General features: G+C 34.3%; 1 protein-coding gene across 1 annotated transcript in view; it reads right to left on the bottom strand.

Annotated features, from left to right (window-relative positions):
• Positions 1–20959, bottom strand: part of LOC111030945 (unc-112-related protein-like) — a 93061-nt gene extending 72102 nt beyond the window's left edge. The window contains exon 1 of the mRNA XM_022310687.1: positions 20380–20959. Coding sequence (XP_022166379.1) covers positions 20380–20524 — 145 coding nt within the window. The 5' untranslated portion in view covers positions 20525–20959. The remainder of the gene's footprint in view (positions 1–20379) is intronic.
• Positions 20960–26537: the final 5578 nt, after the last annotated feature.

The raw sequence follows: 26537 nt of genomic DNA, 5'->3' as shown, positions 1-26537 counted from the left end.
GTATATATATATATATATATGTGTATATTATATATTGTATATTGTGCGTAGTCTTCCCCGGCCGCGGTCGGCGGGTCGTCTGAAAACGATTCCATTAGACGGACACGACGAGATCGAATCTCCAAGAATATACCTAATGTACATCGCGTCATGTACGGTGAGACGGTACAGGTAGGTACACAACACGAGCGGCAATAATAATAATAATAATAATAATAATATTCTCAACTCAATTATTATGTACGTGTACACACGCGCAACACTGCCTCACAATATATTTGACCGGCATCCCGCAATAATAACACGGATCGAGGGTAGGTGGCAAGCGGTATCTTTTTTATATTTATTTGTTTATTTTTTCCTAATGCGTTTTTAGTGTGATCGCCGACAGAAAAATAAAAATAATTACTATCACTATTATTATATATTTATACAACGCTTTATACTTAAATTTTTAATACCTTACACGGACATGTTTCAGTGCTGTGTATATAGTTGAGCTGCATGTAGGTACCCTCCGACTTCCTCAACGCCACACAATCTGTGTGTGTGTGTGTGTGTGTGTGTGTGTGTGTGTGTTGATTTTATAATAATATAACGTTTCGGAACTTTTAATATTCAATCCGCCGTGGAATTTCATTTAGGCACTCACCGTCGCTGTCGTAATATACGTCAATATTTAAGCCGGCTTCGTATTATATATTTAGACCACGAACCCACACACGGCGGCTTTATGTATAAGTGTTGTATGTATAAGGAAAACTACTACAACGTGTTAACAATCGGACCATTATTATAACAAACTCCGTTTCACCGCTGCAGCGACGAACAAAACCCCGTTCGCGTGTAATTCGTTTAGAACACACGAGTGTATTATTATAATAATTACGATATATAGTTAAACAATCGTTTCCATTTTAAGAGAGCATTTCGTCGAGCACGTACCTTAGGTGTAAGTATATATGATGCGTCTACAAAATGCATATTATATTATACCGTAGAGCGCGGCAATTTTGGTTTCCGGATCGAAGAGTTTCACATGGTACAATAATTGTATTAAATACTGCGGGAGCTGGAAGTTCACGAAGTCCGATAAAAGGAAATGTGATTATTGTTCCTAGTCTTAAATCATCGTGTTATATATTTATATATATATATGTAGCTATACGCACAAAATATTATTAGATTTCGTAATGCAATGGTATGGTCATAGGCGACGGCTCTGTGCGGTCGACCGTCCCAAATTTATCGAACGTTTTCCCCAAAACGCAGCAAACTCAATTTTCGGCTCCGCGCAGACGACACCCGCCTCTCGGGAGGGGGGGGCTATATTATCGTCAAGTTCATATTATGATAATATAATAACGCGATAGATTATTATGGACTTCCTTCCGACCATAACGGTTTTATGCTTTCGTTTGTATTCATTTTTATTATTTTGTCCTCTTTATAGTAAACGATTCGTTTGTACAGCAAACTCGGTATGACAATAATATTATTATGCATATTTTAACAACTTGGTTAAACAATAGGTGTGCACGCGGAGTGAAAACAAAATAGTTTGACAATAATAACTTCGTATATAGTCAGTCTTTTATTGCACTTGTACAAATGTTTTGGCTTCATTATTTTAATGCGGTTCTTTTTCTTATTTTTTTAAGCACGAGCATCTCGGAATCGTCTCGTTGCTCGTGCTTGATTATATACGCAAGTATACAACAATGTACAATCATTATGAAGATGGTCTGAAGGTACATAATTTGACGACCATATATAGGTATATATTATGAAAGGTATACATAAATATTTGATATTGTATTCGAATAGTCCTCTGGAAGGAATGAAGCCCGTTCGCCGTTCTAGATTTACACTCTTTACATACCTATACACTACCTCCTATCCCTATTACCTACGGCTTCGTTCGAGTTTACCGATGTTGGCGAAATGTCATTAAGAAAACGTCAACTCCCGTCGGAGAAGGTTCGATGACAGTGATTAAAATTAATCGATTCGAAGAGCGCCTAATATTATACTTTTTGTACATTGTTGTATTATTAATGCTTGTCAATGTCGTACCTATACATGTTCTATTAGAGTAATATGTTTTCGACGAAAATGTTATTCAAGTTAGCGCCTCTGCCGACGAATCTACCTTTATAATCCGTACAAAAATCGAAAGTGGCGTTTGCGGCTAAAACAAAACAAAAATGTTTAAAACATATTTCCAATATAATTACGTGGGTACGACATGATATTATTAATATTATTGTATTTTATCGTTCTATTTAATAATATTATTATTTGAACAGAAAAAAGCGATGGCGCGCGGTCATAATAATAATAATACGTCCCACCGACACAATGCGTGATTATCTGCATACGCGAAACATCGTGTCACATACTCATAACATAATAAAATATTATTATGCTGCAATATTACACGAATAATTGGTTTATACGATAAAACGTCGGCCGAACGACTAAAATGTATAAGTGCCATAATAAATTAACAAAATATTCACAATCACGCGCGAAACAAACACTATAATAATATTATATTAGCGACGCGATAACAAGCCGCAGTGATGACACCGTTTTCGTTGTAACTCGTACACCACACAATAATTATATAATATATATCACGATACTGCATAATGTATACATTATACGTAATCATATTATTTAGGTTTACACACTCGGTTTGTGTGTAAAGGTGGCGTGTAATGTACACACACACGTAGGTATACGAATTTAAGGCGTTGTTGTCAATTTGGCCGACGCGATTTTATAATACGCAATTTACCATATTATTCCGGTGACAGGATTAAACATATCACAGTTAGAGTCGATCCGTCTCTGTATTTCCCAATAAATTGAATTATCGACAACAATATTATGATACACCTAATGCGATTTTATAATACGCAATTTACCATATAATTCCGGTGACAAGATTATACATATTATCACAGTTAGAGTCGATTCGTCTCTATATTTCCCAATCAATTGAATTATCGACCACAATATTATGATACACCTAATCAAACGTATTGCGAGTAGGTACTCATACCAACACATAATAGGTATACATGGGTATCACAATGAGATGACTCAGAGTTGTAAACTGTAAAGAATACTTGTGTATTTAAAATAGGTGGGTACTTAACCAGTTTTCAATTAATGTAAAAAAAAAATTATTTAACTTATAGTATATGGTAAAATGTGGTTGGTTCCAAGTGTTATTCGTAAACCATATGTGCATACTTAACCACTATAACCAGTATAATAATAATATTGATACCTAAAATAATTCTGTGGAATACTATGCATTACGTCACTTTGACAATAAAATCTGAAATCACGATTAACAAATCATTAATAAAAAAATTTAATTCAACTAATGACCCAAAAATTAAAATTAAATATTCAATACCGATGTCAATGAAACATAATATAATATGTATAATACTGATTAGATTATAAAAATACAAATTATTTAGACAAGTATTCGTTATTTGTTCTTATAACTAAAATTCACAGGGAGGGACCCAACATTTTACAACACTGAGAGATGTCGACGAAGTTATTATTAAGATTATATACTAAGATACTACTCCGACACATAAGCTTTCGACGACTTTTTAGATGTAATTCCATTGTATTATTTGTATCGAGACTTCACAGGATTTTACAGTCGTAGCCGGGAGTCTTAAAAATCGAATAATATTAAATATGACACGAAACGATTTATTATTTTATCACGTCCTCACTCTTCTAGTTGCAGCGACGGCGGCGGTGTTAGAAAACCGAGATTGGTATTATTATTATTTATTAAATCGTTCCAGCGCTCGGCGACGAGTACATACGGCTCGCGTTATTATAGATATTATTTCGCTGCTGGCCGACACGCGTAATATTATTAATATAATGATAACGATAAATAATAATAATAATGCATAATATAACATATATACCTCCTACATACACGTCTCGCGGGCCCGCCTCGGCGAGTTGCGGGGGACGACCAGCGAGGCGAAGTATTATATATTATTATCCACCGGGCATTATAGGAGGAGACGTATTCGGAATAACTATTTATATACATATATACCGGACGTGTGCGCCGTGCGCAGTTTCCGGTGCACCTAGAAAAAAAATTTTTTTTTTCGGGAGATTTGCGAATTTCTTTTTATCGTTAACTTATTGTACGCGAGTTTCAGTCTCTCTCTCTCTCTCTCTCTCTCATTCTGTTGGCCCACACACACGCACACGCAAACACACGCACACACACACACACACCAAGGTCCGTGCCCACGCAACACACGGTTCGACACCCGAACGGCATAATATTATCATTACGGATTCATATAATGTAGGATACCGCAGGTATAAAAATAATAATAATAATAATAATAATAATATAATATACCAGCTACGACGGCGAAGTTCTCGTGTGAGTGTGCTGCAGCAGTGTATACATTTCGAATTACGCGCACGAGACAAAAGTTATGCAACCGGCGCGGCGCGTGGGTCGCGGCCGCGGCATATCCCTTGTACGGCACACACACACACAGGACAGGATATCGGATATGCACGCAAACATATGGTCGGTATTTCGTATGTACATAAACACAATAATAATAATAATAATAATGTTATTAACGGCAACGTATAATAACGCACGCTTGTACGATGCATATTATACCTATAATTCAATAATATATTGTATTCGAAATATATACCTCTATGTATATATGCGTGATGCGGAGAATGCGCTCGAGAGCCCCCGAAAAAAAATAACCATAGAGGCGATAAGGCGTGTACGAGGCGGCGACGAAGGCGTTTTATCATTATCATTATCATTATTGTTGTTGATGTTGTTTTAATATCGTAACAAAAATATATTAATAATATTTTATTGTGAGCGCACCCGCGGCCATCCGCGATCGTCGTCGGGGACAATATACATAATATAACGCCCGCGTGTGGCGGATACGGTGGCGCGAGGACGTTTTCTTCTTATTTATACATTTTTCTTTCACCGGTCTTGTACAAAGACGAGAGAATGAGAGATATATATTATACCTACCACATTATAATATCGTGTGCAGTGCCTATACCGTTTCGAAGGTTTAATTTTAATTACGCCGTCGTCGGCGAAGGAGGATGCGCAGTCGACGCGTATATCGTATACATATATTACACATTATTATAACGATACGGCTGCTACCGTGTAATACACACCTATAGAACTTTACAATATTATAATAACTTACGAACGTTATCGAAAGAAAAATTGTGATTATAATAGTCGTATAATATGATAATTTTTAGCCGGATCCTGCAGGTGGAACTGCGGAAGTATTTAATTTCTCGGGTTGATTAATGCTGCGCCGTGGTGAGATATCACTGGAAATTCGTTAGCTGAGGCCAAATTTCGGACCATCGTGGGCTGCAAATGAGCGGTCTACAGAGATCAAAGAAAAGCCGACCCGACCCGTACCGCCCAAGTAACGTGACGTCTCCGTCTAGACCAGGCCTATTAGTAACATTATACGCTTCTAATTTGAAGAAAAAAATCGGCAGCACAGTAGTCGGCCTCCGTCTTTTAGACGATCATCATCATTATTGTTATTATCGACTAACTATATGAGATCTCCGATCAACTGTGGCTGCAGTAACCGCGATGACTGACGGTTGAAAAGCGTTTTAAATCACATGTGGACGATGAATCAAAGCTGCAGCGTGCCAACACTATACTTAGGCCTGTTGTATAATAGACATCTCGGCTGTTCACGCGCGACTGCAGCAGCGTTAATAAGATAATATTATATTACTGCCGTGATAAAAATTTGTTTACACTCACTCGCACACACATAACAATAATAGTATTATGTAGGTACCTAAGTGCCTTAGCGCCTATATGGTATACGTATTACACGAGAACAAATCGGTGGGCCTTCGACTGCAGCTGTTTCAGTCGTACGTCAGGTTTTTACAATACAATATTATCATCATGACTTTATATTATATACAAGCGTCTGGCGAGTATTGTTTTTCTAAAATGCATAATATTTAATAAATGTATAGCAACGATTTTTATGCAAATTTGAGATCTATATTTTCGATTCGTTCATTTACTGTTCGGTATATAATATACAACTATGTGTCTATGTGTTATGTGGAATAAAAAAAAGTTTGAGCGGAGATCACTAATAGGCCATCTGGAGGTAGAGAACGATTGACACGACACTCAACAGGCGTACCTACAATAAGTCATACATCAAATATTATATTTGCTTTAATTATGGCTTCAACGCCGTGCCCATAAAACAAACCATTATATTACACATGGATTTCTTAAAAAAATAATATGTGTTCGTACCACGAAATAATCATAAAACCAATTCAACGACTATGCAGTAGAATGATTCCTATAATAAAGCGCGAACGCACCATTTTAGTTACATTGTTTATATTAATATTAAGCACGTTTTTTTTTTTTTTTGACACACGAGTATACGATGACCAGAACAACATTCTACCATATGGGGACAAAAATAATAAGTAATAACCCAACCCTGACTCTGTTTATGATCACCAAATAATAACGCCTCGACATCATATTACGTTACATAAATATTTTACTTCTCCGGGGACGTCAAGCAATGTATTCGGAAACCCAAAATGGCCATAACTCCTTGGGAACTGTACACGTGGCCGAAACGCATATCGTGAAGAAAGAACTATTTGTTTTCAACATCGACAGTTTTTGTTCCCATGTGAGATTAATCGAATAATATGAAGAATTTCGCCTCGCCGAACATTAATTTAAAAATGGTGTAAATAATAAATAAATAACCGCTGATCGGGAGAACGCCGACGAAATCGTACAGGCATAATACATCGAAACAACATCATATAATAGATTCACTGAACGTTGAACAATTCTAAATTTTGACAGAAAACCATTACACGACACACACTCGTCATTTTTAATATAATCGAGAAACGAAAATAATGCCAGAGGAGGTCAAACGCATGCGGTGAATATTGTATTATTAATCCCATATATAATAATATAATATATACAGTGTACAATCTTTGTATACAATTTTTATATGCGGTTCAAGAAAGAGTTATGAATGAGTTTTGATTTGCTTCAAGTCAGACAAAAATGCATTGTACAAAAATAATTACGACAGTAATAAGGTATAGAAATATACGAATGTATATGTTTTGTACAGGCTTATGCGACAGTGAGTATGCAGTGCATACGCATAGTGGCGGTTAGACTTGTCCTCCGACATCAAATTTCCGGGGATAAAACTATTGTACAGCACCATAATAGTTAATAAAAGCGGATGCCTTTATACCGTGTACAACATAATATTGTATACCAATAGAAGAGAACGCGGGAATTTTTTTTAATCGTAGGTATCTATACAATATTACAAATAATTTTAACTTTTCTAGCACCGATTACAGCTGCCACAGCAGTGTTGTCCCGATGACTCTTGCGATATTGAGGAGACAGAACGCCATAATAAACTATAATATATTATTCTCTGAACCACATAATATACGTTTTACCGTGATTTGGGTTGGGTTAGATTGGGTCATAAATGCGTGACCATATGCATCTCTTCGTGTAAACCGAAAACGTTTTTATACCTAATAATACGTACGCATTATATATTAAATTACACTATGAAAATCTGCTCCGACATCTGTGCACACGGATTTCCAATAATAATCAAACGTCTTTATTTTTCGGTTTCTTCGAAAACAGATTCCCCGGAGATTTATACGCCGAACCCTCTCGGCGGTGGCTGCAGTCTTGGTGGTGACGGGAAACGCGTGTGGTTATCCGGACAACTGCTGCAGCACGTGTGATCCACGTCCTTGATCGTATATTATATATATTATATTATTTAGTGCGTGCGCGTCGTATACGGTCTTTGTTTCCATATACATACTCACACACGCGCGCGCGCGCACAGTGTATTCTAAATAATTACTATACATATTATACATACACAAACACATTATTATAATTTATGTTATATACGTTGGTTATTCTGTACTGACGGCGGCGGCGGAGCGGTACAGCACATGACCCAGCGAGCACGACCGGAAATCCCGGGTAAACGCGGCAGCACATCCACGACTATATACCGAGTGGGCGGGGGGAACCGATACCTACACATCTTCTGTCGTCGTTCTCGGCAGTATTATTAAACAACGAGAATAGGGCCGCCGTTCGAAAGGGCACAGTCGTGACTTTTAAGACAGCGGTGGTGGCTATATGCGACGGTATGTTCGTTGGTCGCACTTCTCGGAAACCCGAGGAACCCGGAGGTTGTCGATGAAAAAATGATAGATTACTGCAGTGGCGAGGTCCAACGATTTTGGGGATGGACGAGGCTGATTTTTAACATGACCATTTTAAACGCATAATTTAAGGATTATATAGATCCATTTATTATTTCAAAACGTAAACACTAAAAAACATTGTTTATAGATATTCACACATTTGTAACTTGTAACAGATCATAATAAAAAATTATTATTATTGTTTCCTTTACAAGCATATCAATAATATATATCATATTATTTTATTATATTGAAAAAAAGATCGCGGGAGATATATCCCCCAAAACCCCCATCTGATTGACCGCATTTGATAGATCAACACTTTTACGAGCACTTTATTTATATATTATTATGCGGGAGCATTAATTAATACTATTTCGGTTATTACAATAAATTATATTATCGAATATCTAATCTTTTTTAATTAACTCAGAACAGTCAATATAATACAGTGTCAAATAATAAATAGTAAAATATTATTCGTAGAAGCAACATTAGCATGTTTAGCAGGTTTCATGTCCATCATGACATCGTGTTTAATACATAATTGTATGTTATTTATAATGTATAATATACCTGACGTAATTACCTATTTAATATCACTTACCCATTTTTATTTTTCTACTGACCTCATTCTGTTTTTTTTTTTTTTAAAGAAAAGAAAAACGCTAACTAAGCACTTTGTACACGCCGCATATAAAGTAATGTGCACGAGAATACGTGTACGCCGTAAAAATATAATATATGAATGACTTATCTCGTATTAACAGTAAAAATGAGATTATTGATTTTTTTTCTTATAACAATTAATACATTATTATATATCACAATAACTTATAATATACGGATCACCGGGTGATCAGAAATCCGTGTTACGAAAATTACGGGGATTTCATAAGAATCGTATTATATTATCGTTTATTATAATTTATTATGTTTCATGATAACCCCAAAATTCGCTCCGTCGTATACAACTTAATATTATAACACCACAGTAGGCATTTTTTACGGTGGCTCGACCGTTACGTATGAATTAGGTACCCACTGCAGACAATCACGAATATATGTATATTGCTTACGAACTAATTAAATAATCTTCACGAATCAATTGTGGGAGGCCGTATATCGATGTCTCGCAATATACATAATTCGGTGGCCTTGCCGGATTCTATGTCAAAATATCTTTTATTACATGATCTTCTTTTGGTTTTAAATGTAACCCCAGCCTGGACAATAAAAATGAATAAAATCTACCACAGCGTATATATTATATTCATCGCATAACCTGCGACGTTCGGTATATTATACCATTACAACATCCTGTCGACGCATTCTCGGCAGTAAATTCCGAATAATATTATATTATAATATCATATTTGCATAATATAATATAATATATAAGATGAAATTTACAATTTGTGTTCCTTTCATTCGTATCATCCCGCGGCATCTCGCAGACTTCAAAGTGCAAGTAACTTAGTAGCACCGTATTAATGACGAAATAGATTCCGGTATAAATAATATTGACGTACAAACTATATCGATAATAACACAATTATTGACATTAGAATGACAATGGTTGTGCGGTCATTTGCAGGTTATAACCAGCTAGCGTGAAAGGGGTAACCACGATGACGGGTCTTTCTATATTAATCACAATTCGTAAATTATATCTAGGTAGTTAAAAGTTATGATTTATAACTCACAATAACAGTAGCTGGCTGCACCTATGAAACACTGTATGTGACAAAGCGCAATGTGTTCGAAAACGAATGCCGTTTGCCCCGTGCTCTAAACGAAAAAGCCAGAATCGACTATTCGGTTAATATTTTACTACCGAAATAATATACCGCGGACATGGTTGCTGAACATCTGGCGTAGGTCACGTGTCGATGTAAATTGAAACGTCGGGGACACATATTTATACGACGTAGTTTACAAGTATTTTCGATATACGCGACTTGTTTTTTTTCCTTCAATTTTTGACGTCTGTGTTTTGTTCATTCGTAAAACGTTTCGTGTATAGACGCGTCCAGACCAAATTATATTGTTATAAAGTCGCGACGGCGCAGTTTTTCGTCGTATATATAGGTACATAATATAATGTGTAATATATTATGCACGTCGTAATAATATTAATCGGTTAATTGAACTGTATAATATATAATATAGAAATTAATTCGTTTATTAATCGATGGCGTTCGAACATGTACATGATGTTTAATAATATTTATGTCATAATAATAATACTAATATACGGTTGTGCATATTATTTACTTAACGGTAGGTATACTTAAAAAACAAAAGAAAAAAAACTTATAATGACGATCTAGTTGTAATTATTATGTACATAATAAAATATAGTGATGCATATTTTATAATGCTACATTAATATATAATCGTATATGTGTAGGTACCTATATATTGCGTTTAATATATATATTATTAGTTTTTATGTAGCTCAGTGGTCGATGGAGGGCTATAATAAGCCGGGGGGAGTCATCAGACGGAAAAATAAAAACGTCTTTCCGTTCGGCAGCGGGTCGGGCCTCTCTTCGGCGTTCAAATAGGACGGGTTCGTTTCGCATTAAAAACCGAATTGTTCTTACCATATATTAATATTATATATATATATGTTGTAAGTATCATATTATTATATACACAGGAAGACGACCATCGTCGCTCGCATGCATATTTCGGAGAAAACCAGTTCGAGGGGTACTATATAAGTATGTACTATTTTCAATGCTTTTATGATATTATAAATACACGAAAAATAGAGTGTCAGGGCCCGGGGACCGTGATTCAGTGATTGCTTAAACATCGCTGTCTGAAAGATTAACGAGACGTGACCGAGCGACCTCGTACAATGTAAGTAAACAAGTATCTCATAATTATACTTGTAGCAGATATTAATTTGTTTTCGCAATAATAATTATCTACATCTTTATACTAGATATATGAGTCCCGCAAGATGGAACGAACGTTGGTTTTCAATTTTCTTCAATTTCAGAACAGTTCATAATAATATTATGTTTAAAAGTCAACACAAACGCGTCTTTTCTACAAACCGCCAGCAGCAAATATTGCTTACGCGTACCTAAACGGCAAAACGTTTGGTATACAATATTATTATTACTATTATTTATTCTAATAATATCCACTTCTATGCCGGAGTAACATAATATATTATGCGTCTATATGCAAACCGCGAGTTAATTAATCGCAGTATAGTCAAACTCGAACACATTATACTATACTGACATACAACGCCAAGGAACATAATATTATAATATATGCGGTTATTATATTAAGTGAATTACTATTATTATTATCCGAAATTACAGTCAAACGAGCCAAGCATATAGCGGCCTCGGCGGGTGCACATACATTATAATATCGCATTGTGTATATAAATATTTGATATTAAATACGACTTTAAAATACCCGTGGCAGAGCTGCGGCGCATATTATGCGATCTAAGTAGATACACATCATATTTACATATTTTGAATACTGTCTTGAAACTTTTTTTATTTTTTACCCGTTAATGGCGGGGTCTTTTATTTTGAAACGTAGTGGCACTTGTACGTAAAAAAAACAACAAACACAGGGATCGTTGTAGTTCAGAGTCAAGGCGGAGTGATGATGATGATGATGACTTTCGTTTGCTGTTGCATTAGGTAGCAGTGACAGGCCATCCCGACGACTACGCGATATGGGGGTATGCGACTAATCCCGCACTCAGTAGTCTTCTAATTTAAACCCCATCACGTGCACACATCCCCTCTTCACCCCTTCGACCGCTACTCGAATTCTCACCCCCCCGGTACGCCACGGTTACTCGGCTCGATTCAAGCCCAATTATATTCAATATGATGAGGCGCACGTATGTACACCTATGAAGTGTATACATCACACACGGTTTCTCACGAGTACGACACTGCAACACTCACCGTTTTAATTTAATATAATACATTTTATATACGTATATAATATATAATTTATAATGCGACGGGGACGGCGCTGCGCGTAAAACCTGTTGGGCTATACAATAATAATAATAATGACAAACGACATAACCCCATCGGTCGGCCGACTATTGTGCGGGTCATGTGCCGACCGACCAATACACGCGGTGTTTTCTCACTGGAAACATTCGGCAGAACTCTCAACGGTATAATATACAAGACGTCCCGTATTTCATTATTATTATATTATTTAGGTACGCGTGTGCCGAGAATGGTACATTACAGATGACTTATTATTATATTATTATGTAAAGCACTAAAGTGTACAACAATTATTGTATTATAACACTAACCCCGACGGTCAATACAGTAGCCACGTAGGGATGACGTCGATCATTATTGTACTTTTATTTCCAAAGCCACTGAACGTTATTGTATAGGTATATATTATATTATAACATCTTATATCATATTATGAAGCGTAATGCACCATCAATAGAGAAGACGAGGGAGGGAGAGAGAGAGTTTGGACGAAACATTTTTCAAATTTTTTTTCTAAAACGTACGGATTTATTTTGAACCATATACAGCGCACATAATAATATTATATCATATAATGCACGGCAATACCGTATACCAAACCCAAGTGTGTGTGAACCAAGTGCCTCCGAATACGGTTCGTCGTCGCAACGGTAGCACAACATAATATCGTTATTTATTACATTATATTATTTTATGGCATATACAAGAGTGTAAAATGTGCACGGAATTACGGGTCGAGAGTAATATACTACTCAGTCACGGACGCGGCGCGGTTAGCTTACAAACGAATATTATACATAAATAATATGTAAAATGTAAATATATATATATATACACACAGTCATATAATGCGATACAATATGATCGACGGGGCCGGATTGCAGTGGATCGACGGGGGTTGTCACCGTCAGAAATCGTCACAGCTCGATGGCCAGATGTCCATGTTTTCGGGTGAAACTTTTCTAAAACGTGGACTTGCGGGGAAAGACGACGACAACCTCGACGATACGACGACACGAGTCGCGCATACTGTATTATATGGTCCGCGGCGGGAAAGTGAGGACAGTTTTGAGGAGGGGGGGGGTTAAGGTTTATTTTTACAGCCGTGCGGTGGTCAGGGGTGCTCAGAAAAAAAAATAAATATACGACGAAAAACCGACTGCAGCGTATAATCCCGACCACATGGCGCACCCGCAGAGTAGCGTGTCGGTGCATATATACATATACATATAATATAATACGTATATATACATTATTATGTACGGTACGACACACATATTATATATAATATACATGTGTAGCGGAGGCAGTAATATATAACCCGCCGATGAGATATTTATTGCCCGCGCTGTATAAGCCGGCCCCGACTGCACCCGGCCAGCACTGTTTTTCGAAATTCCAACGACCTACAATATAATATTATTATATTATGTATAGCTAACGACCATCTGCGCGGCAAACGCGTTCGTCCACCGCCGCAGCCACAGCTGACTACGACTGCGACGTAGCTAGAATCATCTCCGGCGAAGGCGGACACCGCTCGCGTCTTTCGCGCCTTCACAGCAGTACCTTCCGACGGTCGCACCATGTCAACTCTTTATGGTATTAACAATAATCATAATCAAAATAATATAATAACGCGTGTAAGTAAACGTGTGCGCCTCCCACTGGTCCCCTCCCTCTCCCCTCGAACACCGGATGTAACGGCCGTGTATTTATTATTATTGTATTAGTACGTGTGTGCGTCTATTGTACGTATATGTGTTGGTGCAGGCGGTGGGTTGGGCCCGTCGCCGTCGTCGTCGTCGTAGGTATACACAGGTGATAGGGTTAATAGAAAACGGGAATAAAAAATAATTTAAAAAAAAACAACTTTTTATATATAGGTAAACAAGCGCTCGTGCCAGTTTTTTACGAGGTTCGAATCGGACAAGATCGAATCGGACCTAACATACCACTCCCGTTCCCGTCTATAACTCTACGTCGTAGGTACATTACTGTATATTATTTTATATATTTTGATACAATTTGTGTTAAGTATTATTATTTTCAAGCTCATAATATTATGTTATGAATTATGATGTACGCAGGACCCTATACGCTTCGACGGGTGTACGGCGCAACTAGCCTGCAGCCGGCTGCAGATTTATATTAGTTTAGAGCGCGGCATTTGTTTTTAGTTAGTGTGACCACGATTCGGGAATAGTTTCTTAAACAACAAGATCTCCAATTTCTGGCCAATACGCGACTCATACATAATAAATAGTAATTTATTGATCACAGCTTTGGGAAATGTCATCGCTAGGTGACTAGCACTTTTGTTATGACAAAAGTGTATATACTGCAGCATATATTATTGTTTCATCCCTCTCGACCGGCTGTGTGCGAAATACGTACTACGTTTATCGTTAGTCATCGCCTATTATAGTCTCGCCGTCTCCGAGTCTTCTCCCACAATACCTCATTGAAGTAAATTCTGGTATTCATAATAGTTACGACTTACTATATTATTACACCCGCGAAAACGTTAGCCAATTTCATTTAAAGCAAGCGATTTTCTACAACTTTTTTCATTGTATTTTGTTAGGATTTCGTGCGCTTATGTAACTTGTGTGATGCGAGTACCTTTATACATCTCCTACATCTAAATATCACTACTACAGTTGGGTGTGTATATATATAATAGCATATACCTACACGCGCGCATCTCTCTTATACAGTCCTTCACAACCACGCTATTTTTAAAACTACTAAAAATATTATTTGACGCGGTGAAACTAATTTGTGTTAAACTAAACCATTAATACAAATTTTCTTCATTTTCTGCCCGCTATTAGCTATATATTATTCAAACGTGTAATTTAAAATAATACCGTAGGTATAAAAGACTCGCGGTGTTTTGATAATAATATGCCGTAAAATATGATGCTTGACTTGTTTATAGTGTTCCTTTAAAATAATATATTCGTTTTATTATTCAAGACTTGTAAAGTGTTATTATATGAATTTAGTATTGAATTGTGTAAAAGTGCCCGTTCACAACAATGTACATCGAGGGGAGAGTAAAAATAAAAACGAAAATTATGTCTGATTTTTATTTTTTACGGCATTAGTTTCCGTGTTTGGGCACTAACATGAAGAGGGTCGTTTGAGTGATAAAACACCCTTGAGGAGTAAAGAAAAAAAATATAGTGGAAACGCATTAAACCGGCGCCCGGCGCGGGGCGCCACTTAAAATCAATCCTTGTTCAAAGATAACTTCCCACAGACTCCCGCACACGGACACGTGACATGAGATGGTCCCGTGATAACTTCGTTTTTAGAGTAGTATAAAGTAAAATAAAATCTTTAGTTAAAACTGTAATGTCTGATGAAATTATTGAGTCCGAACTCCCAATTCCTGATACTATATAAAATATGTATTCTACAAAATAGTCATAACATCTCAGAGAATTTCATAATAATTAATAAAACAAACGACGTCTTTGTTCATCTTTATATTATACAATTAATACAAGCAATTTCTTTTTATATGATATCTCAATTTTGAACCGTTATGAAAGTATCACAACATTAATCATATTATAATGTACTGTTTTAGATAATTATTATTTTTTGATATTTTATTCAAAGTCTATTACAATTTCAGACGTAATTACAAAAATCTTTACCTACCATTTTTTTCCATCCATAAATAAATATTGAAAATTATTATAGCACTTTGTACCCATATAATATAGTTGTATAAGCTGTATTATACAAACATACCAATTAGGTATATCTGCCTATTAACGAAAAAAAAACAAATTAGTATCCCATTCAATAAGAAATGAATATACTTTGGACAATAAGAAACATCTGTTGTGTTTGGACCTTACACGTTTGATACATTGTTATAAAGGTGCATAAAAATGGGGGGAAAAGGGAAGACGATATAAGTAGTCGCATAATTTATACACGGTGCACCACGTTGATAATATATTATGGGTTTCGAAACGTTATTATTTTATCATAATGGACCTATAGACTATAGGAAATAGTAATAGCGATTAAACATTTAAAAATACGAGTACACAATATTAAATAAACAATCATTGCATTAAATATTATAAGAGCGATATAATTATGCATGTAGACACCTACACACCATAAATCATTATAAAACTGTAAAAATAAAGTTAAGTCAAACATAATAAGTTATATGTTTCAAGTATAGGTAGTAAGCTAAATTAAGCTAAAAAAAAAACAAATCATAGCAACTAGGTACTCATTATTTAGTAGTATTATTAGGTATAGGTACACACGTTTTATATAAACCTGAATAATTAATTAAACATAAAAATAATAAAATGTAAAAACTATTAAAGTTGAATACAAATAATCATGTACTACGTGACATATTGTGTCAAAGCAATATGAATATTTTATGAGTATACAGCACTTTGTGAGTTTTATCCGTTCCACGAATAAACTAAAACTACGGAAATACTACAAAACCAAAATATAGTATATTAATTGGTCTTAGTGTGATAATATACTCATAGAAAATTTTAAGTTAAAGTACAAAAACTGAATTTTCAAAAATTCATAACAAAATAGTTTTAAAAAGACCCACGGTAGTGCAGGTCGAAGGTGGCGATGTGAAATGGCATATGTAATATGTATAATGTATATAATAAACACATGTATGATGCTTGACTAAGAAAAACTTTAACATGCATAGATGCTATTTCTGTTTTAGGGGATAGACACATTTTTACGGCAATCGACCAAATATGTGCTCTAAGCAATCCAAACACGGTTAACGGTATAGTGACTAAAGTATATTGTAACTAGTAGTATAAATTTGTTTTTATTTTTATGATGTTTGGTTAGTTCATTTCCCGTATACGAGAAACAAACAATAAATTCCTCCTACAGCTAGTGCCGTGTTTACTTTAATTATTGTACTGTAAAGCACAAGATGATACGAGATTGGAAAAACAGTATAATTACTGTGAGAAAATCGTGTTGTCATCGTCAAGAGTTGACACTGACGGCAGTGGATCATAAAACGAAAGAACAACGAAAAAATATCTTGTTAACAATATAATATCGTTATTACCGCGGGGAACTATATAACAGTATATATTCTCGTTTAGGTGCGTGCTTGCAGTGACCAAGAAGTCGTAAATTTATCATAATGAAAATAAACACGTATCGGTACACGCAGGCTTTCGGTATGTAAAAAAAAAAAATAATAACAAGGCGATAGCTGACCATGCAGATTTAAATTTTTGCATATTTTTTTTCAGTCTACAATCAATTTTGCCGTTAACATAATTCTACGTATTTTCCCTCCGCATTCTTTCTGTTGTTTTTTTTAAACATTCTGTCATAAAACGAATAAACAACTTGACTTTGAACGTACATACTCATATAGTTAGAAAATATAATATATACATTGTTCGGACAGTCTAGATAAGGCATTAATGCAAACAAGTGCTTGTAATGTTTTGTAGAAAGATATCTTGTAATCCGTTCTTTCGTTTCAAGCACAGGTCTAACCTCTATTTAGGTACTTATTTCAGGTACATGTTGTCTCTAATTTGTGATGTGTTAAATTGAGATAAAAAAAATTAATAGAGTTGAGGCTTATCCAAGTTGCTCATAGATACGCCAAAATTATTTAAGTCAATAATGAAATAGTAGACAATTTTAATTTATTTTTAAAATTAACATTTTGGTTTGTAGAGAAAAATTATAAAGTAAAATAGTATGCAATAATAACAAATTAAAATTAACTTACCATAAATACAAAAACAAACTTGCACATCACTACAATAGTAGTAGACAATAATAAACTACTGCTGGCATATAAAGTACAATATTATTATAAGAACAACTTACAGGTAGTGTTCATATAATTATTTATTGTTTTTTTTTCAAACATGCATCGTCAAAACATTTTAAGACTTATAAGCTAAATTATATACATGTGTATACTACGAGTTTATGAGTCTATTGTATTCGAATTTGTTTTTTTTAAATGCACAGTACATTAAGTCGAATTTATGTTGATTCAAACATAATTCCAAAAAAGCAAATTAACGACTAGACCAGCATACCAAATTCGATTCAAGTTATGGCAGATGACAATCGGTTACTAATCGAGTGGCTCAACAATAATAATAATTCAAGAGTAGGTACAACGGAAACCAAAGATAAACATACAAATATGTAAGTAAGGGGAACAAATAAAACAAATATTCTTATAAAAATAAATAAAAATTGAATAGGTAGTGCATAATAAAAAAATGAAATATTATTGAACACTGTCTTCAAATACAAATCTGCCACACATTCAGTTTAGTAACTCACTAACTTGCAATAACTTTTATAACTCATAATATCATGAACGGTGGCAACTATAATAATATTATTATAGTTGTATTATTATCGATGTTCGTAGAAAAGTAAACATGTACACTAGTGTGTATTTCCAAGTATCCTTATATTTTATCTGATAATTAGTGATAATACACAAAACAAAAAACTTCGGAGTAGAACAATCATAATATAAATTATGTAATAGCTAATAGGTAATAACTAGTAAGTAATAACTACGAAGTAATAACTTAACTAATGGTTATATTGGTAAACGTATGAGTTATTATACTAAACCGTGTTTAATGACAAATATTAATATTTAAAACATTGGTAAATGGTAATTAATAAAAACAAATGTATTGTTTTTTCTTGTTTTCACGAAGTTGTTTCATAATATGTTATAGGCTGTATAGTGTATAGTGATTGGTAGATTTACAATAAAACGAACATAAATCTCAAACATAGAACCATGCAATGCAGTAAAACATTTACTAAAACGGAGTCGTAAAACAAGGTCCGACTATTGTAGAAATTTTATATTTATTTTGGGATTAATATAAACAATATGTATGTATTTTTGAAAAAAATTGATATATTTAATATACATATATTTGCATAGAAAATGATATTAGAATATTCTAGTGAATTGTTATAATATTATCAATTAGGTATTAAACCAGCGTCGAATCTGGTAGATTTAACCAAAAAAAATCTGATAATTTTATTTGTGTATCTATCTAATTAATGATGTGACTTTATTAACATAATTTTAAATTCAAAGAATAATTGAACTCTGTTTTTATTCAATAATCAAAAATTTAAATTTAAAAGTTTAGTAGTTAATATATTTTTAAGAGTTAACTGAAATCATTAGTACTTTTAACATTAGTTTGGTATAGTTGCGAAAATAAATAGTAGATCGAGAGAAATGATATTGATTAAATTTAACATCACAGCCAACAGGTATATTATATTTACATTGCGCGCCACATGTCTCGTTCAACTTTTTTTTTAAACCAAATAAACAAAACAAAACATTTTATTTTGTTTATTAATCGTTCTAAATGTATCATTAAAGTTATTGTGCCATAAACTTAAGCGAGAAGATTTCGATATTTTAAAGAAAAGCTAATCTAATAGGTATTTTTAATTTTAAGGAATAATTAAAAAATATAATATGGCCTACAATGTATACCTATTTTAATTAAGATGCATGGTTTTAAAACGGATCTATTCCAAATATAAATAGTCGACCTAATTCCAATCCTATATATTTTTATTCGATGTATAGGTAGTACCTATCAAACTATATTGACGATCAGACGATTTCGGGTTATTAGTAACGACTCACGTTGATAAACAATTAACTTATTTAAATTCATGTTTATCGTCAGTTAACGGTAAACGTATATGAAACATTGAAAACGATACTTATTGTTATTGGAAAAAAAAAATGCAATACCAACTACTTGTACCTACCTACCTACTACCAAATATGGTATACATAGGTACAGTAACCGGGTTCACGTAAAGTGAGAGTTTTTGTAATGTGAGGTTTCAAGTAGGTATGAGTATATTATATTATATATTGAGTCGTAAAGATAAGATTCCATCGACTTACCCAAATCTTCGACGAGTCTGAGCATGACCCCTCCGATGTGGAGATCGCCCTTAACCCGCAGCGTCCGTTCCACCTGCAGATCGGACACGTAGATCTGCAGATTCCAAGAACCATCGCCGATGATGAATCCGTTGGTGGCGGTCATCTTTTCGTTGGCCGTGTGATGTGCGCGAATTTAAAATCGAAAATACTAAAAAACGAACAGGAATCGAATATAATAATATTATACTATGATATTTTCAAAACGGTGCGATTGAGGTAAATGGTATACGGATCTTGGAGGGGTTGGTTGTGGGGGGCGGTAAAGTTCAGTCGCGCCGCGGTCAACGGCGGGAGATCGGCCGCATGGTCGAAAATCGTCTGCGTCGGTTTGGGAATGGTATGTGGTAGCGAGCAAAAAAAAAAATTCCGAATCGCGAGTTTTTCGAAAAATATTATTATTTATATCGTGTACGCAAATGAGGAGCAGACACGGTGCGAACGTCGTTCGACACGACAAACACGACAATCTGCGGCGGCGGCCGTTTGCGTACTGAGCACTAGCCGAGTAATCCTGGTCGGCGGCGGTCGTAGTCGTGGTCGTAGCCGTCGGTGCGGCGCGGCGGACACGTGATAACGTGGACGTCGTACAAGCATTTATTATTATTATTATTTATATTTTTCTCCGTACCGTCGGAGAGAGCGCTGCCGTCGGCGTCGGTGGCAGTGGTACGGTACGCCGCCGTGTCTGAGGTGGAGGGGAGGATGGCACGAAACCGGCCGCCGACGCGGCGTCGACGACGGCCAAAGACAAAAATGTGACCTCGACCGCATCGCGGCGACCGCCGCCGCCGCCACCGCCACCGCCGCTGTCGTACACGCGGTCGTCGAGAGACGCTACGGTAGACGGCGGCGGCGGCGGCGGCGGCGGTGGACATCGTCGTCGTCGTCGTCGTCGTGCAGATGGTCCGCCGCCGTGCCCTCTTCGCGGTCGGCACATAGGTGTATTGCGCTCGTCGTACCTTCCGCCGCCTCCAGCGAGATGCTACCGGGCAGAGCCAGGCGGCGGTCGCTCACGTCATCTCCTCTGCGCGGATTTTCTCCACCGTATCTTTTCCGACCGGACCCACAATAATAGTAATAATAATATCGTTCTTTATATTAACACCCGTGTAATGACCGTCTTGCCGCTAAATAATATTGTACGGAACGAGTCGCGTGCGGTACGCGTTTTGTCGGCGGAGAATACCACAAGCTGGGAATCGAATTAATATCGCGATAATACGAAACGGGGTCCCGCGCCCGCCCGCGGTGCGTATTATCGCACCGCGGCGAGGCCAATGCCGACGAGACCGGCCCGGCCGACCTGGAGAATACCTGGGCTAGAGGCGTGTCGCTCTTTCCTCTTCCATTCCTGCAACCCTTCGGCGGGCACCGTTCTTCGAGTTTATTGTTTTTTTTCTTTTTCTACATTTAATTGTTTTCCCGCGAAAAGAAACAAAGTCGTCGACGAATTACAACGATAATAATAATATTATGCAGGTTCTTCACATTCCGCGTGTGTACGGTTGTACCACCAACGGGCCATGGCGCGACCCGGCGTGTTCGTATAATATACGATGAGGTGTTTTTTTTGCTCACCCCCATTTTCCACGTTAACAGTACATTTATTAAAAATCTGATTTTTAATTTCTTAATTATAGCTAAAGAAAATATTTTCAAATATCTGATATTTACTGTACATACCAGTCGGAATAGGAGAGGGAGAATAGTGAAGTCGGCGAGGGAACTGAAATGCGTCGGAGCCGGTGCGTTTTAAATATACAAAAACATGTCTTGCAGGAAAATCTCTCACACCCTGTAAAATAGTAGGATTTCGCTAATTTTTGTTTTATTTAAGAAAAGAAAACATATTGTAGGTTTGTTATAGACCGACTTTCAAAATTATAGAAGCAAAAGTATATGCTATTGAATAATACACAATATTCGTTGTTCAAATTTTTCTAGCATTTCTTATATAGTGTAAAGTAAATTGAAAATTTGAGCTTTGATCCGACCTGGAAATAGTTCCCATCTTTCAGATAAAAAGAAAGTTGTCCCCCCAATAGATATCGGGCAGTAGATTAGAGGAAAAGTATTTTAACTAAGAAACCAACTAAAATATTAAATACAATTTTAAAACTTTTTAGAATTTCGGAAAATTTGCCACCGACAGGTCTTACCTCCCCTGGTTGTAAATCATATCTTATAATTGTCATAATATTGTTAAATGTGATTAAGGTAAGATTATTATCTATCATAGAATTTGTATTATTTTTTCGTTTTAAAGCGAGTTAAAAGTGTTTTAAAATTGTAAATTGCTTATACATCTTAAAATACTCATAACTGGTTTTAAAATTAAAAGATAGCAAAAGCCTATATGAGATGCTCCAAATAAAAATCGTAGTTTTAAACATTATAAGAAGTCAATTCACTTTAATTTTTGAACTCAGTAATTATACAAAATGTCCGCTTAAATGTATTGAGGGGTAGAAATTATAAACAAATATTCCGTCAGTTAATCAGCTTTCAGTATTATAATTTGCTATTATATATCAGTCTTCGAGTGTCTAAAGTAACAGGAATCGACCAACATCTATAACACTATTTATCGATGTTTATCTTATAATCCTATCCAATAATATGTTTAAAAACTGTAAGAGACTATGTTTTGATAACTAAATAGTCGTAAATATGGCGCAAATTACGAAATTACTAATGAGTTATGACTAATGGATAAATTTACCATTTCGTTTATCCCGTTTCATCATTGTGACGATATGGGAAGGGGAATATTGTTTCTCTTTCTATTATAAAATATTTTTAAGCACATATAAAAATTAAATTTCAATAATCAAAAAAAAAAATCTTCAAACGCAACAAAAATACTAATTAATAATTTTATATTTTATAGTAAATTTATAATTTATTGATAAAGTGTTACAATATGATAAAGTTTGGAAATTAGCATATCAACATATTCAATATTACTAATCGAAATTAGATATTTTTGAGTTATTTAAGTGGAGTTAAAGTATTTTATATTAACTCTTTAAATAGATTGTAATAGATTTGTTTCAAAAATGTATAATTACAAATCAATGGATTTTTTTATTGATTATAAAGGCTGTTAATTTACATTACCATTAATAGCTTAGCTAAATTACAATGTTTAATTTATGGTTATGTATATATATGTATATATATATATGCATATTTTCTAAAGTTATTTACATGTTAACATAGTTGTTAGTTATCTTATATTTTAAATTTTTTCAGCAATACCGATGGTTTTGAAAAATTTGTGAATTGAACGAGTGTTATGTTCCATAAGTGCTTCTTCCATAGCTGAAGGATATTTAAAAATTATTTTTGTGGAAGCGACTATGTATTATAATAATATGTATCCTTTGTCCTATGGAATGTATAGCTTATTACCTATATCCTATAGGTAGTATATTATTATATTATAGGTACTTATAGTAGTTATTTTGCTAATCCCATTATTATTTTGTTTTAATGATTAAAAATTATAAAATTATATACAACTGAAAATAAAAAAATTTAGAGTTTGAAGGGTTTAAGTTTGAAAGTTGAAAAGTGTCCGCAGTGACCCGAGAACCAATTAAATAATTATGGTTCTATAAATCAATAGATCCAAGCCGTCGTGTGCCAGCTATTTTCGCATTATATACGTAGAACGTATTGCAATGGTTTCGAATATATTTCAGACAAGACAGAACCAAGAAAGTTGCTATCACCATAAACATATTATTATATTTACTTTGCCGCAGTATTTCAAAATGTTGGATAATAAAGTAAATTAGGGCTATAATTTATATTTTAATATCAACGGACGATAATAATCCTAAATTGGTGAAAATGTCCCATAGGATAAGTATGATTATGAAATGTAATTTTTACGATTATAAGTACTATAAAATGTTCGTGTATAGTTTATTCCGAGTTTAGATTATTATGAATACATTTAAAAAGTACTTCACTCGAGTCCTGCCCATAAAATATTACAACTTAAGTCTTAAGGATTCAGTTAAATATCACGCTGGATAGTCGCTATGTAGTATATATGTATTATGTATATTGTATACTAGGATACTTGGCTATATCTCAGTGCTGTTCCAAACACGACTACATCGCACCTTAAAAATAGGTCGGCCGGTTTTTACGTAGGTAATGTACCAACTGCCATTTATATTTTGTTAATATGGAATGTTTACCATAAATGATTATTATTATAGATATTTGCATATTTTATTGTTTATGTCTGCCCATTTCGGTACGTTAGTCTGAATGCATATATAATATATAAATTATAAATACGATTATCTTCTAAGCATTATTCTTGGACTTGGTCGTAGTGTGGTACGTATATAGTTGTGCTGCAAATATTTAATTCAACACAACGTGATCATATCAGAATACGAAAAAAGTCACTACTTAACTCTAAAATGCAATAAACATATTTTTTGTAAAATGCATAATATAATTTACATGGGATCTCAGAATATAGATCAGCGTTCATCCAAATTTTTTCATTTACAAAATGACATACCCATTTGACTTCTGACACCGGATTTACAGATTAATGTAAAACAAATTTCACACAGAAAAAATGCAAAATTGGAAAATAATAATTATTTATTTTAATTAGTCATGCATTAAATGTTATATAATAATAAAATTAAAAATGTAATGCAAACTTTTGGGTTGTTCGTATACATTTATGAATGAAAATTATTCTGAATGAAGACGGTCTAATTTGTTAGTAAGTCAAGGTTACTGAACAATTATTTTGACAAGAATATTAAAACTTTCATATTTGTTTGTTTTTATCAATTATTTAAAAAATTACTGATAATTTTAAGTTTTGCTCTCCTACGTAACCAACTAGCTCCAATTTCTAGAAACCTCCCTCGAAGTTAATGATCGAAACATTCGAAACATACAAATGTCTTTCTTTTTAACGATACTATTAATTATGAATATATTATATTTACAAACTATACATATTAATATATATCCTAACTCTATACCCATATATTTTATTGTAATGTTATGGACTATTATCCAGCTTAGTACCCACACACACATTTTGGGAATTCAGAAACTTAAGTTAGAATTGTATTTTATACTATAAGTACCTACGTCAACATTTAAAAAAAAAACATTTCTGCCGCCTATGAAAACTTAGTGTAGATACAAAATATTTGGTCTTCGTTTGAAAAAATAAGTTTGTACCACCCCATAAATAGCAAAATTATTCTTAATAAATAAGGTGTATTATAAGTTTGGTAAATCGCCTGGTATAAATGAGCTACATAGCTATATATGGTTGTTGTAAACTGTAAAATATAAATTGACGTAATGACTAATTAATTCAGCCAGAATTATCTATAATGTTTTTATTGAAGTATAAAAACAAATTACATTAGAATTAATTAGAATTATACAAAAATGTTTTACAGAATTGTATTGTGAGACTGCGTACTATCGGCTACAATAAAATAGGCTGGTTTATAATTAAGAATAATGATAACAATTTTCAAAAACTCTCATAGTACGTATTTGCCTGGCTACATCTCTAGTAAAATTATAATATTACCTTTTTTTACTCCTTGTTGACGTTAAAACCTGTATTTAAAAAAAAAGTTTATTTGTCTTATGTTTATTGTTTATATGCCTCATGGCCTTATGCATTTTAATAATACTAGATTAAATGTTTTTTTGAAGTGGATTATTCGTGTTAGGGACAATTTGATATATCAGAGGGGTTTAAGCTCTTAACCCCCCCTCCCCCTCCTTTCGGAACTGTCATTAGCTATTTTATACATATAATAACACTGAATAATTAAAATTAAATAAATATTAGTACAATCAATTAAGTGGTTTAATTATTCTGGACTTTTTAATTCAATAATATTTAATACGTATTTCTTATTTTATTTCATTACTACCTACATTAAGCTATTAAGACATGTTTTTAAAATTATTTACTGCTTATGAATTTATTAATAATTGCCATTATAACACGATTCGTATTTGGAAAATCATCGGATGTACAAATCGTGGTAAATAACCCAGAAATAAAATAGATTTTGAAAATCCATTAAAAATTGAAA

This window comes from Myzus persicae, unplaced genomic scaffold (assembly GCF_001856785.1).
Source record: "Myzus persicae strain clone G006 unplaced genomic scaffold, MPER_G0061.0, whole genome shotgun sequence".
Lineage (NCBI taxonomy): Eukaryota > Metazoa > Arthropoda > Insecta > Hemiptera > Aphididae > Myzus > Myzus persicae.
Note: the sequence above shows the minus strand (reverse complement) of the source record. Positions and strands in the feature narration are given on the sequence as shown.